This window comes from Crocodylus siamensis, chromosome 2 (genome assembly GCF_052110815.1).
Source record: "Crocodylus siamensis isolate JL-2025a chromosome 2, ASM5211081v1, whole genome shotgun sequence".
Classification (NCBI taxonomy): domain Eukaryota; kingdom Metazoa; phylum Chordata; order Crocodylia; family Crocodylidae; genus Crocodylus; species Crocodylus siamensis.
In genome coordinates this window covers 168099343-168114102 of record NC_143396.1, presented here as the reverse complement: position 1 = coordinate 168114102, position 14760 = coordinate 168099343, and the positions used below count along the sequence as shown (strand labels likewise).

The following is a 14760-nucleotide window of genomic DNA, read 5'->3' as shown; positions in this document are numbered from 1 at the left end:
TATCCATAAATAGTATTTTATTTGCCCTGCTGCTTCTTAAATCATACTGTGTGCATTAAAAAAAAGAATCCCATTGAGTCTTGACTTGAAAATCTACCATCATTGTTCCTTGACTTTAATATTCACCTTTTTTTCTTAAAGTCAAGATCTATTCGTCTCATTGCATACTGGTATCTGCCTCATTCTCCATATCTGTTCATTATTCTGTCCTTATTTTGTGTTCTGGCAGGCTCTTGGTCATACACCAATCAACAACCCTGATTAGATGGAGCCTACGCATAATGTGACAGAATTTATCCTTTTGGGACTTGCCGTCAGTCCAGAGTTAGAACATGTGTGTTTTCTGTTGTTTCTATGTTTCTATATAATTATCATACTGGGAAATCTCCTCATCACTGTCACTGTAAAAGGCAGTCAAAGCCTAAACTCCCCAATGTATTTCTTCCTGAGCTACCTGTCCTTGGTAGACATATGCTATTCTTCTGTTACAGCCCCAAAACTCATTTTAGACTTCCTTGTTGAGAAGAAAACTATATCATTCAATAGTTGCATGGGACAATTGTTCTGGTTTCATTTCTTCGGATGCACTGAGATTTTCCTCCTCACAGTAATGGCATATGATCGTTATGTTGCAATCTGTAAACCTCTCCATTACATGACCATTATGACACGAAGTGTGTGCAGTTTTCTGGTAGCACTGTCATGGGTTGGGGGCTTTGTGCATTCCATTATACAGACTCTCCTGACTACCCACCTCCCTTTCTGTGGGCCTAATGAGATTGATCACTATTTCTGTGATGTGCACCCTTTGCTGAAACTGGCTTGTACTGACACCTACGTTGTTGGCATCATTGTTGTGGCTAATACAGGAATGATTTCCTTAACCTGTTTTGTTGTGTTAGTTATATCGTATATTGTCATCTTAGTCTCCTTGAGAAGGCACACTTCTGAAGGGCGTCTCAAAGCTCTCTCCACTTGTGCCTCCCACATCACTGTAGTGATTATATTTTTTGGGCCATGTATCTTCATCTACTTACGACCTTCTGCCACCTTCACAGAGGATAAGATGATCGCTGTGTTCTACACCATTATCACCCCTATGTTGAACCCCTTGATTTATACTCTAAGAAATGAAGAGGTAAAAAATGCCATGAGAAAAATGTGGATCCGAAAAGTGGACTTAGATGATAAATGAAAATTAATAGGTGTAAAAATAGTACTTTTAAAAACTTATGGGTAAACCAGATTTCACCAGCATTTTAGAGAAAGGAAATTTTCATGTTATTGGCTATTAGTTTTTCAGTGGAAACATCACAAAAAAAATCCTATGAATGTTGCTATTGTGCACCTCTTTGAATAGGAATGCTTTCACTATTTAAACCTGCTGGAAAAGAAGGGACTTGTATGTTTTGTTCACTTAATTTGACTAATTTACTATCATTATTATTAGCATCATCATTACAGTGGAGTACACTAAGGGTGGCATTCTGTTCTTTCCTGGCTACTTAAGAATACCACTTGGTCATCTACCTTGTTGTCTATGTGCCAGAAATTACATGTATGCACAGGCTGATATTCTACTCCTGGACATGCAGGCCTGAACTCTGTACTTTCCAGCAAAACACTCTTGTTGCTATGCCATAGGTAAGGTATGGCACAGGCCTTTATCTGATGCACCTTTTGAAGCTGGTATGTAGGAGGTATGCAAGAAGGAGGTATGCAGGACCAAGAGGAAGGGCACAAGGCAAAGTTATACAGCTTTGTAAAGTGGCTGGCGCCCTTGTTTCCCATGAGGCTAAAGGTTCCTCTTTCATTGTCCTCCGTGGCTATTAAATGTGCCTTAGCTTCAAAAACAGTGCTGGAGAAGCAGCTAATTAATAGATAACCTATGGTTAGAGTGCTGTATTGGCACCTCCTCTCAAGGTGTACCTGGATACTCAGATGTGTGCTGTCCCTGGACACCTATGTTCAAAACCCCTTTGAATGAAATGGGCCAGAACCCTGGACTCCCAGCTGCCCAGAACAAGACACAGACGATCTTTCCCTAATCATGAATCTATATGTGGTAGTTACACATTTTAGCTGACTTAATTTCTGGGCATCTATGTTTGCTGCATTCCCACAAGGGGCAAAAATATGGACCTTGGCTACTTCTTCACGCTCCCAGTCACTGTGACTATGATTGTACATAGCCATTCAAAAGTGGAGGTCTGCCTCCTCAGGATTAGAATATCAACCTGTGCACAAGTGGTATTTCATAGGGGTGTGCAAAATGGGCCCTATTCAATTCAATTTTTGTTGATTTGGATCATTATCCCCAATTTGATTCGGTTGAATCCAAATCTGAAGATTCGATGCTAATTCAGAGAATCAGCGATTCAACCATAGACATAGCTTTAAATGTTTTTTCTACATACCTCAAAGTACTAGGTGGCTTGTGAATGCTGCAATGCTGGGGTGGGTGGAATGCCCCACCAGAGCCAAGGGCAGCTTGGCAGCAGACTGGGAAGTGGAGCAGAAGTACTTCCGATCCACTTCTGGGTCCACTGGGGAGTACACTGGGGACCTGCCCTGTGCCCTCAAGGCTTGGCAATTGGCCTCAGGGGGACCCCAGGGGCCCCCCAGACCCAGAAGGCACCAGTTGCCAAGCCAGGGAGAAGCAGGGAAGCATCCCTGCATGCTCCCTGGCAGACCCAGAAGTAGATCAGTGCTTCTGGTCCACTTCCAGGTCTGCTGCCAAGCACGTTGGGGACCTCCCTGCCCCTCATGCTCCTGTGGGGTGCTCCATCCACCCCAGCATCACAGCATTCACGAACTGCCTGGTACCTTGAGGTACGCAGAAAAAAACATTTAAAACTGTGTCTATGTCTGAATTGCTGAATCTTCCCAAATCTCTCCAAATCAATTAGGAGGATCCCAATTCAATTCAGAGAGATTAAGGGGTCTCCTGATTTGATTTGGATTCGGAGATTCAGGCACCAAATCAGGCCGCCTGTCTGCCAAATTGAATCAGCAACCAAATTTTAACATTGAGATGACCAACAGCATCATGTAAATGTGGGCACTTAGGAAGAGAACAGAAAGTCACCCCAAGTAGACTGGGACCAGAAGGTGTAGCTACTGCTCATGGTTCTGTCCCTTGAAGACTTCTCTTATCCCCTTCAGTAGTTTCCATTTTAGATGGAAAACTCTTCTCCTCTGTCTGGAAAGTCCTATTGGTTGTATTAGGTATGATTTATCATTGTCTTTTTGTGAATATTTAGTTATATGCACTTCATAAGGTTCTGTTAAATGCATATTTATTTATAACTAAAATGTATGAATTCTTTTAAGCTTCACTTAGTGTAATTTCTTTATTTTACCATATTGAAAGTGACTAAATTTGCAAAGGAAATAGAAGCAAAGTGCATTGTGTTTTAAGTGCAAATGCATATTTTCAAGCCATCCAGGTTTACATTTATGCACAAAATTGTGTCATGTCAATGCAACAGAGAAGTGGCCCACAAATGGAAATGTACCATGAAGTCACTTAAAACATATATTTTAATCAAAGAATTAGGGCTAGGACATCTGGAATGTAGTTTGACCTGTAATGGATTGCTTCTCCCTAGTTTGAAAAACTAGAGAGCATCTCCTGACAGTTTCATCACTTCAAATAGAAGCTGAATTCACTTTGAAAAAAAATATGAATTTTCTGATACACAAACCCAGTGGAATCCCACTGTTCTAAATGCAACCAACTGCATCAACTGCAAATCATCAGAATTCCCCATGATTAAATTGAATCTTCTGGGAAGGTATGTTTCAGAATCCATTCTCATAAGAGCAATAAATAGCTATTTCATGAGAAATCCAGCCCACAACCACATATCTTTGGTTGCATCTACCATGCATTGCAAGACTCTACTGCCCACATCTTTTCAAGTCAATATTGACCCATCCACCACCACTCTCTGGGTGCAACCCCTAAGCCAATTTGCCACCCACCTGACTGTGAAATCATCTACATCACAGCTTGTCAGTTTATTAATGAGAACAGAATGAGATACCATATCAAAGGCCTTCTTAAAGTTTAGGTAGATGATGTGGCAGAAAGCCACCTTGGTTTCTCCCCAAAATCTCTGCCCTGCGACAATGTGATCAAGATGGGCCAGCACAGAGGATTCACAGTTCAGCCTGTCTCTTTAGGTAACCTGAGCTGGATACATTCCTGAGGGAGCGGGGAAACCTGCTCCCTCTGCCTACATGACTGGCATCAGCCACCTGGGTGAGGGGTTTCTACCTGGTGAGCTGGAATCTGCCCGGTGACAGATGATGTATTTCAAATTGGTTGGCTGATAGCCAACTGGGGCTGACCTCCACTGGATCAGGTGAATGAGGTCACGGGGGCTATATAAGTTAGGATGGACTAGGAGGCGGGCTCTTCGGCCATGAGGTGAAGCCGCAGCTATGCAGGGGACACAGAGAAGCCTTACCATCTGAAACTGGAAAATTCATGAGCAAGGAACTGCCTGCCTCCAAAGGGAAACTTCACCTGCCTTTGGAAGGTGCTTGTGAGTAAGCTACTCAATCTGATTAGATATTTAGCTGGCAGTAACACAGATGCGTAATCAAAAGGCTACCTCAGCCACACTGTTTGCTCTTTAGGATTTCTAAGATATTGCTCAATCCTGTACCCTAGTTTACCCTACTGCTTGTAATCAATAAAGTTCTCCTTTTTGACTGGTGTGGGAAACTTATTGAGGGGTGGGTCTAAATTATGCCTAAGAGACCCCTTAGGTCTGCGGACTAAGGGAGACTTTACTTTTTGCCCCCTGACTTGGGGAAGTGCCCCAAGTGCCTGTACTGGGTCGAGCACCCGGCCGAGACAGTCCCTTCTCGTGGTGGTGGCTGCGACGTTACCCCCAGACTAGTGAGTGTGCTCCGGGAGGGGGGTCAGCCAGCATAAGGTGCCCCTAGGGAGGCATTCGGAGCCTGGAAGGTGGTCGGGTGCAGGGACGTGGGCGGCTCAACGTAGGAGCGCCCCCTACTGGCCCGCCACAGATGACATCTACCTCAACCCCTGCCTGTTAAGCATTTTGTGATGTGGTCATAAAAAAGAAACAAGGTTAGTCAGGCAGGATCTACCTGCAATGAATCCATGCTGATTTCCTTTCCTCCCTCCTCCCCTCCTTGAAAATAGACATTGGCCCTTTTCCAGTCCACTGGGACCTGACTGGAGCACCATGAGTGCTTGAACAGCCATGCCAGTGACTCTGCTATGACACTGGCCAATTCCTTCAGCACCCTTGAATGAAGGTTATCTGGGTCTGCTGATTTAAACACATCAAGTGCCTGCAAGTGCCCCTTCACTATGTCTGCACTAACAGTTGGTGTGCTGGTGTCCCTCCTGTGTCTGTCTATGATCAAATTGGGAGATTTGTCTTGGTCTGTCTAGGAATGCAGATGCAAAGAACTCAATGAAGAGCTCAGTTTTGGGAGCAAATTGGAACTGGGTGGAGCACTTTAGGCCAGGGCTCCTCTTGCACACCACCAGTAAAGCACCCTCTTCCCCATTTGTAACTATTTATAAGTGCATCTTTCAAAATGTTGGAGTGTGGGCATGTGAGCACCTATGGTATAGAGCCTGGAGGCAGGTGCCCCACACCCCAGCTTCTGTCACCACCACCTCAGGTTCGGACACCATGGTGGACCCAGTGGGCTGGTCACAGGGTGAGGGCAGAAACTGCCCAGACTGCTCAGCACTCCCCCTCTCCTTCTTCATGGGACCCAGAAGAGCCAGTGTATGGTATTAGCCATGCTGCAGCCTGCTCCCACTCAGGGGCTACATGGAGGTGGGGTGAGCAGTAGGCAAGATCAGGGACCTGGCCACCAAGGGGCCAGGATCTGGAACAGGCTGGGGGCTCTGGCCACCACAGGTAGTGCTGCAACTCCTCTCCACCCACTGCAGGGCTTGACACAGGCCCGCTGGTGGCTGCCGAGGGCCAGCCATGGCCAGGGCCAAGTTGTAGCCAGGGCAGCACAAAAGAGACTGCCAGGGCCAGCACCATGTCCAGGATGCATTAGTTATCCTCAATGACCTCAACCCAGTGCTGATGCTCCTAGGCCTCCAGCTGCCCTCTTGGAGGATGACCTGCCTCTGCAGGAGCATGAGGTACAACCAGTTCATCTTGCAAACCTTGAGGCTCCAGGTACCATTCCCCCTGAGCCACTCCTTCAATGGTGACCAGCCACTCCAGGAGAGACATCCAGTCCTGGCTCCAGTGTTGATGGAGCTGGTGTATGTGGAACAGGACTGCTGAGGGTGGCAGCAGCCTTGGGACCCCCATCTCTGCTGATGACAAGTGGTTCTCCCCTGTCTTCAGCAGCTGGTTCTGCAGAGCAAGGATAGAGAGGCTCATTGTGATAGGTTGCAAAATTTCAGAGATAAGATGCACTGTACAGAGGGGTTGTGTGGCACCTGGCCTAATTTTGAGGGTTGTACATGCATAGGTGCCCAGAGACCATGGTAAGTTGTCTAAATGGGATCTTCCACAGGCAGCTTCTGGCCAAAACTTCCCTTCCTGCTTCCACAAAGCAGGCAGACAGGTCACTTGCCACTTCCTGCAGGCACCCTGCCTTTTCTGTACCTATCCAGGCCAGGACATGGATGGCCCCTGCCAGCAGCTTCTGTGGAGGTTCTGGAGCAACTCCACCTCTTCTCCTCCCTAAAAGCCAGACACTTCACTCCCATCAGATCCATGACACCCAGGTTCTCAGCATGAGAGGCTCTCACCTAGCTGGGATGTAGACACCCCCACTCCCTGCCTGTGGCCATCTCCAGAAAGGCACGCTGGGACAGGGCTCCCACTGCACAGGGGCTGCTCCCCAAGTGAACCCCTGGTAAGAATCACCAAGGAGCTCCATGATGAATTGTTTGGGTGCTCTGGGGGCTGCCCAAACCACTATGCCCTGTTGCTGATGATGATCACAATGATTCCCCAGGCACAGCTGAGAACCTGATATGGGGTCCTCAGATTCAAGGGTGCCCAGGAAAGCCCATGATTCCACAGAATATGCACTACAGCCTTGGAGGGTATCTCTGCCTACATTACGACTGCCTTACTCCAGTGGCTGAGGAAGAGATTGCCACTGCCATCAACAAATTTATCAATATGTGATGGGCCTCGGGGTCCCCAGCTGGGAGCATGGGGAGCACTAAATAAAGTCCTGAACTGACTCCCACCTGCCTGCATGTTGAGGGATAGGAACCCCAGTGGTTGGGGGAGGGGAGCTCAGCAGGGAAGGAAGGGAAGAGAAGGGGAAGAGAAGGGAGGGCTTCTTACTCCTCCAAGCATGCAGCCCAGGTGTGGATAGGTGATATGGTGCAGGCATGGGTGGATGTGCTGCCCCCTTCCTCTTGGCCCTCCTCCTTATGTGGGGTTTACTGGGTGGATGTGGAAGGTGCTTTCATTAGTTTGAGGCTGTTCCTGGATGTAGAGAGGAGATACAGCTGGCCAACACATCCCAGGGCACCAAGGTGCAGTGCTTGGCTGTGCTGGCAGTGCCCCCCTCCAGTGACAAGCAAGAGCAGGCATGTGCATGATCCATCCCTGCCATGTCCTTGTCACCAGAAGGCCACTGCCAAAGTAGCTGGGGCAGTTGGTGGCCTGGGCTTTCCAAACAGTCAAGTGAGGTCAAGGGGACCTGGCATGTGAGCCTCAAGAGGCCCTCCAGAGGAGAGTCCTCCCGGCCTGTGGCACCTGGCTCTGGCTCCAACAACCATGTTGTAGAACATGTGATGGGCCTCACCAGGGTCCATGGAGGCCAAAATGTAGCTCAGCTCCTGTATGAAGGACAAGAACCTGTGAGCAGCCCTGGATCACCTGTTGTGGTCCTGGGCATTCATCCACTGTATCTCCTGGGCCTTGGTTTTGATCTGGGACTGCTGCCCAGACCACTGGTGTTCATGCTCCTGCATCCGCCAGACCATGGATGCATAAATGTGGGCATTGACCCTTGTCCCCTAGCTAAACTGCTGCTGGACCTCAACTTCCATGCAGATGACAATAAGATGTGTGGTCTCTTCATGGGTCCAGTTGGGCCCCTGGCTTTGTATGTCAGTGGGTGTGAAACCTGATGTAGCAGCAGCTGGCAGGTGCCTGCAGGGGTGAGGCCTGGGTTCTGGGTGGCAGAGTGGGTCACAGATCCCTTCTGTGGTGAGGCACAATGCCCAGGGGGTAGGCTCTAGATGACAGAGGTCTGGGGGGGTTAGGTCTGAGCTCTGGGTAGCAATGTGGATTGCAGGTGCCTGCTGTTGTGTGGCATGGTGCCCAGGGGGCAGGCTCTGGCTTGCAGGCGGCTTAGGGGACTCAGGGTCAGACTTGGGTTCCAGGTGGCAGCACTGGGCAACTGAGGCACTGCCTGTACCAAGTAGCTCCAGAAGCTCCAAGCCACATGGTTCGGCAGCAGCCAGTAGTCTGGCCCCATACTGGAGCAATGGACCAGGCATAATTTGTGCCTCTGTTACCATTTACATGTGTGCTTAAGTGCAGTAATGTAACTAGCCATTGGATAGTACTTGTATCTAATGGGACTATCTGACAGTGCATTGCATTAATATACTGCATCCTAATTGCTGTGCATGTGTAGAGGATGATGCTTTACTGCACACTAAATTAGTCTACCGTGCAGTAAAGTGCACGTGTAGATGTGCCCTCTTTCTCATACAGACACCCCCATACACACATATATACACACGCACACACACACACACACAAATATATGTATAGGTATATGTAACACTTGCTGCATATATATTAGTGTTTTGTAATATGAAAAATCAAAGCAGATAAGGAGCAGGGCCCTCTGAATAAATGATTTCTCAACTGGGTGCCCAAATTAAAAAAAAAATTTTCTCTGGTTTCTCTGAAATGAAATAATTTTGGAATTTTGAAGACATCAAAGCAATTTAATGTTGAATAAAATGCTCAATTCAACCTGGAAAAAATGTTTAGATTTATTTTATTTTACTTTTTTTGGGGGGGGCATTTTTGAAAAAAGAAAAGGTCTAAATTCCCCGAACCAGGAACCAAGATGCAGTATGTCCCTTTTATTTTATAGTTCAGTGTAGGTAAGACACATCTTGAATTTGGAAAATTTAGGTCCAAATTTGCTGCCTGAGTGACAGCAAGGATTTTTACAAACTCTTTGGACTTTCAGGGAAGATGGGAGGTATAGTGTATTCTGGACTAATGGCCTCTCTGTCTCTTATTGAAACTGCTCATTTTCTAAAATAGTTCACACCTACAAGTATTAGAATCCAATTTTCCTATCACCCAGGTAAAGAGACAGACCTCTGCATTTTTTGGTCATTTTCACTATTTTATTTGAGTCATTTTTTTTAAGTTTTCATGAAAATTCTGTAATAGCTTCAGGATAGATGAACAGAACAGAGTCCCAGCAGCTGCATGTGACATAAGGGAGCAGGGAAGGTAGCCAGCTCCATCTCATGGGGTTTTCCTCAGTGGCACACAAGTGCTGGGAGCTGTGTATGTGCCACAGAGAGCCCCACACAGTAGAGGTGGACTGGACTGGTTCCACTCCTTGCTGCCATGTGAAGCTGCCAGAACTAGCTGGAACTGTGCAACTCTGAGCTGCATTGCTGTGTGGGTCATGAGAGCCCCAAGGGTCTACCACCTGCTCCTGCTGCCAATGCAAGGCTCTGTGCACCATGGTAGGGAGTGTGTGGTGTGTCCTCACACCCCCGCCCCACCATCCCTCACACACCACACACTCACACCCACACTCTGCCCACCCATGATCTGTGCTCCCGCCGCCCCTCTGCGTGCAGGCCCTGGCCTCCATGCTCCCACCATCCCCAAGCCCGTGCTCCGGCCAAGCTACAGTTTCCACTCCCCCGCCTGCTGTTCCTTCCCTACCTGCTTCCCAGGGACAGAAGGAGGACCCTCAAGCACTACATCAGGGACAGGAAGAGGAGCCACTGGAAGCCAGGGAAGTTTAGCAGGCTCCCCAGGCTGCAGCAGTAGCAGCAGCAACCCCACCCAGAAGCTGTGCATGCTGTCCAGACTGGCACTGTCTTGCACACAGGGGTGGGAGTGAGATGCAGAGGCTGGGCAGGGTACAAATAATTCATGGGTACCCACAGGTTGTACTTTGCCCACTCCTGAATTAGAAGACTAGGCCAGCAAAAGCATGTCTATAAGTGTATTTGTACATACAAATACAATCCTGCTGCAGATTTTTTTACTTCACAGCAGCACATGTGTAGACAATGACATGGGTGGCTGGGGCACAAGGGTACTTCATTGTGGGGGTTTTCTGCTGGTTAGCCCCATACAAGAACACCCTTGTGCCCCAGCTAGCTCCTCCACGGTATGTTCAGCTGGGGGAAGTAGCCCCAGGCTAGCAGGCTAACCCCCTCTCTGGGCTCCCTGCCAGCTGGAACGGCTCTGACCAGGCTCAACATGCTGTGGCCCTGAGTGCATGTTCAAATGGCATGCCTGGGAGCAATAAACTGCAGCACAATTCATGCCAGAGTTTATTGCTGCCTCCTAATAGTAAGTGTAGATGTGCCAAGTAAGTGGTTGCTGTTGTTGTTTGGTTTTTTTAATGAAAAACATCCGTGAACTATGTAAATGTAAAACATTTCAGTGGACCTTGGTTTATAGTGAAAAGATATTTAGTCCACAAAGAAAAGCTGAATCTTTGCCTTGCTTTAATATGAATGTTACTTGCAACCCAAAGGAAATGATACCTATGCTTTATTCATCATTGGTAATGCCTCACTTGGAGTACTGTGCTCAGTTTTGCACACCATACTTTAAGAAGTCTGTAGACAGTTTGGAAAAGGCTCTTCATGAAGCAACAACAAAATAGATTCCTGAACCACTTGTGGCCAGTCATCACTACTGTAATATGAATCACAATCAGGTGACCCTAAAGGCCATGTATTAGAAGTCAGGTGGCATTCTATTCTCTTCTTGGTTATCCAAGCATCTATATTTTGTCACTCAAATGGCATTGTTAAGTGCCCCAAATGCTAGTTTTGCATGGTTGGGTATGCTGTTCCTGGGTACAGAATCCTGCCTGCATGGATGACAGTCATGCTGACTGGACATGAGTAGTAGTAGCTGAAGCCCATCTGTGCACCTCTTATGCATGACTAGCAGCCTTAGATGCCCAGAAATGGACTAATCTGAAATATACAACAAGTGGGCTTAACCTCAGGAACCAAAAAGGAGTGGGTGTGTCCATCAGTCCCCCCTATAGTCAGTAGCTAGGCACACATTTGAACCTGGGTGTCCCTGACCTCCTAGTACAGCATGCTAACCACCCTATCACAAGCCACCCATATTCTAGACCCTTTCTTGTTCTCCTTTTGAAGCTGAGGTATTAATACAAAAATTGGACAAATGGATGGGCCGAACTGCCCCGTCTCATGGATAGCAAGCAGAGACTCCAGCTTCCCAGGTGAGTTCCTTGAGATGGGAAAAGAATGAGTAGTTTCTCTCTTTTTGTTGCCAGTTGATATGCCCAGTCTGGGTGCATATACATTCATTCATGTGTGTAGATCTATGAGTCTAGGAATACAATAATGACTTGTAAGTGGCATTTTTTACACTGACAACCAAATGGATGACTAAATTAGGAAGCTTAGGTGATCAAGAAAGAATATATGTCATCCTGAGTGTGCATTTATCTATAGTTTTGGCTCTTGCCATGAAAATACTATATTTTTTGTATGCACAGCCACAACCCATTGTTCAGAAATGCTACCAATAAAGAGATTCATGGGGAAGTAGCTTTCCTCTCTATCAGTCTTCTGAAAGCATCCTTCACATCCTTGTTCCTCAGGCTGTAGATCAGGGGGTTGAGCATGGGGATCACCACTGTGTAGAACAGTGAGGCCTTTTTGTCTGTGTCCATGGAATAACTGGAAGAGGGTCGAAAGTACATGAAGAGAAGTGTCCCATGGAACATAGTGACAGCAATCAGGTGGGAGGCACATGTGGCAAAGGCTTTGAGCCTGCCTTCAGTGGAGCGGATCCCCAGTATAGCTACAATTATGAGTGTGTAGGAGGCAAGGATTGTGATAATGCTACTTGCTTCAACTAAGCTGCCAAAAGTAAATAGCAGCATCTCATTGAGGGAGGTATCTGAGCAGGAGAGTGCAAGTAGTGCAGTGAGATCACAGAAGAAATGGTTGATGGTATTATTCTTACAGAAAGACAGCCTTAGTGCAGAACATGTGTGTATGAGAGAGCTTACAATTCCCCCAAGGTAGGATCCAGAGACCAGACGGATGCAGAGAGACCTGGACATTATAGCATTATACACGAGTGGGTTGCAGATAGCCACATAACGATCATATGCCATTGCAGCCAACAGCAAGGATTCTGTGTCTGCAAAAGAACAGAACACATAGAACTGAAGAATGCACCCAGTGTACGAAATGGCTTTCCTCTTTGCTAGGAAGTCCAGCATCATTTTTGGGGCTACAGCTGAGGAGTAGCAGGCATCTACAAAAGAAAAGTTGCCAAGAAAGAAGTACATGGGTGTGTGAAGATGGTGGTCACTCAATATTAACATGACCATCCCAAGGTTACCTAACAGAGAAATACCGTAGATGATCAGAAACACTACAAATAAGATGACTTCCAACTGCTGATCATCCGTAAGCCCCAGAAGAATGAATTCATTTATCATGGTGCCATTTACCCTGGCCATTTCCAGGGTGAGTTGTTTTATCTGCTGATGGGTTGAGATGGGTGGTGAACCTCAGACATGCATGGTGAGGATGCTCTCCTGTAAGTGGAAGAAGAGAGTTCATAATCAAACCAAAAAGCACTTGTAAATTACAAATACTTCAATATGGAAACATGGCTGAAGTTTAGAGAGAATCAGTGTGGCCTTGGAGATAAAACAACAGCCTTCAGTGGTTCTAACTACTCCCAATCATTAACCTTCTATGACCAAGGGCCTATAATTTATCAGAGTGGGTGGAGGCAAATGGGGCATCATCCTTGAAAGTTGATTTAGAGTGGGCAACAGACTCATAGTCCATGAGGAGACCATGCTGTGGTTACTACAGCTGATGTGCAATGAGACTTTTCCCAAGAAGCAGCATCCTGAGCCCTCACTGTCACAGTAATAGCCACAGTAGTAGCAGCTACCATCAGACTGCAGAGAGTCTGGGCTGTGACCAGACCCCCCACTCTTTTCCCGTCTTTTTTATGCATTCACAGCCTTTGGTTCTCTCATGCATGTGGGCTGCAATCTTTTCAGGTCTTCAGTCTTTTCAGATAAGGACCTGATCCCTACCTTGATTTTAATGAACCCATGAATTTACTTGTGATTTTTATTGTAATCCTTTAGTTGTAATCCTCATAACCATAACGACACAGAAATTAAATATTTCCTGTTTTAGAGTGTACATAATATTGTCCTTTTCTTTTGTTGCTCCATATAAAAACATTTTGTTTTGACCAACATTTGCAAATGGTGCAAAAAATAAATGATGTAGACATTGGAGTCAGAAGCGGACTGGCCAAGTTCGCCAATGACACCAAACTTTGGGGCAAAGCATCCACGCCAGAAGAAAGGCGGGTTATCCAGGCTGCCCTGGACAGGCTCAGCAAATGGGCGAACGAGAACCTGATGGTGTTTAACACCGAACAATGCAAGGTTCTCCACCTTGAGAAGAAAAACCTGCAGCATCCTTATAGGCTCGGCAGTGCAATACTGTCTAGCACTATGGAAGAAAGAGACTTGGGAGTCATCATTGACCACAAGATGAACATGAGCCTGCAATGCGATGCTGCAGCTACTAAAGCGACCAAAACACTGGCTTACATCCATAGATGCTTCTCAAGCAAATCCCAGGACATAATTCTCCCCTTGTATTCGGCCTTGATGAGGCCACAGCTGTAGTAGTGCATCCAGTTTTGGGCTCCACAATTCAAAAAGAATGTGGAGAAGCTTGAGAGAGTCCAGAAAAGAGCCATGTGCATGATCAGAGGTCAGGAAAACAGACCTTACGATGACAGACTGAGAGCTATGGGGCTCTTTAGCCTAGAAAAGCGTAGGCTCAGGGGTGATCTGATGGCCACCTTAAAGTTTATCAGGGGTGACCACCAGGATCTGGGGGAACGTTTGTTCACCAGAGTGCCCCAAAGGATGACGAGGTTGAACAGTCATAAACTCCTGCAAGACCGTTTCAGGCTGGACATAAAGAAGAATTTTTTTACTGTCCAAGCCCCCAAGGTCTGGAACAGGCTGCCATCGGAGGTGGTTCAAGCACCTACATTGAACACCTTCAAGAGCAAATCGGATGCTTAATCTTGCTGGGATCCTATGACCCCAGCTGACTTCCTGCCCTTTGGGCGGGGGGCTGGACTCGATGATCTTCTGAGGTCCCTTCCAGCCCTAATGTCTATGAAATCTATGAAATCTATGAAATTTCATAGACATTTGGGCTGAAAGGGACCCTGGAAGATCATCAAATCCAGCCCCTTGCCCCAGGGGCAGGAAGTCAGCAGGGATCATAGGATCCCAGCAAGGTAAGCATCCAAATGTGTCCTGAAGGCGTTCAAAGTGGGTGCTTGAACCGTCTCCAGTGGCAGTCTATTCCAAACCTTGGAGCCTCAGACACTAAAGAAGTTCTTCCTTATGTCCAGCCTGAATTGGTCGCAGTAGAGTCTGTGATCATTCCATTGTACGCCCCAGCAGCTGATCACAAAACAGTGTACCCCTGCCACC

General features: G+C 46.9%; 2 protein-coding genes across 2 annotated transcripts; one reads left to right on the top strand and one right to left on the bottom strand.

Annotated features, from left to right (window-relative positions):
- Positions 1 to 265: 265 nt before the first annotated feature.
- On the top strand, positions 266 to 1195 carry LOC149871181 (olfactory receptor 4S2-like). Its single transcript, XM_090034864.1, has one exon. It carries the CDS (start codon positions 266 to 268, stop codon positions 1193 to 1195), a length of 930 nt encoding a protein of 309 aa, XP_089890990.1.
- A 10595-nt stretch (positions 1196 to 11790) lies between these two features.
- LOC149871180 (olfactory receptor 5I1-like) lies at positions 11791 to 12729 on the bottom strand. The gene has a single exon (XM_090034589.1). It carries the CDS (start codon positions 12727 to 12729, stop codon positions 11791 to 11793), a length of 939 nt encoding a protein of 312 aa, XP_089890715.1.
- Positions 12730 to 14760: the final 2031 nt, after the last annotated feature.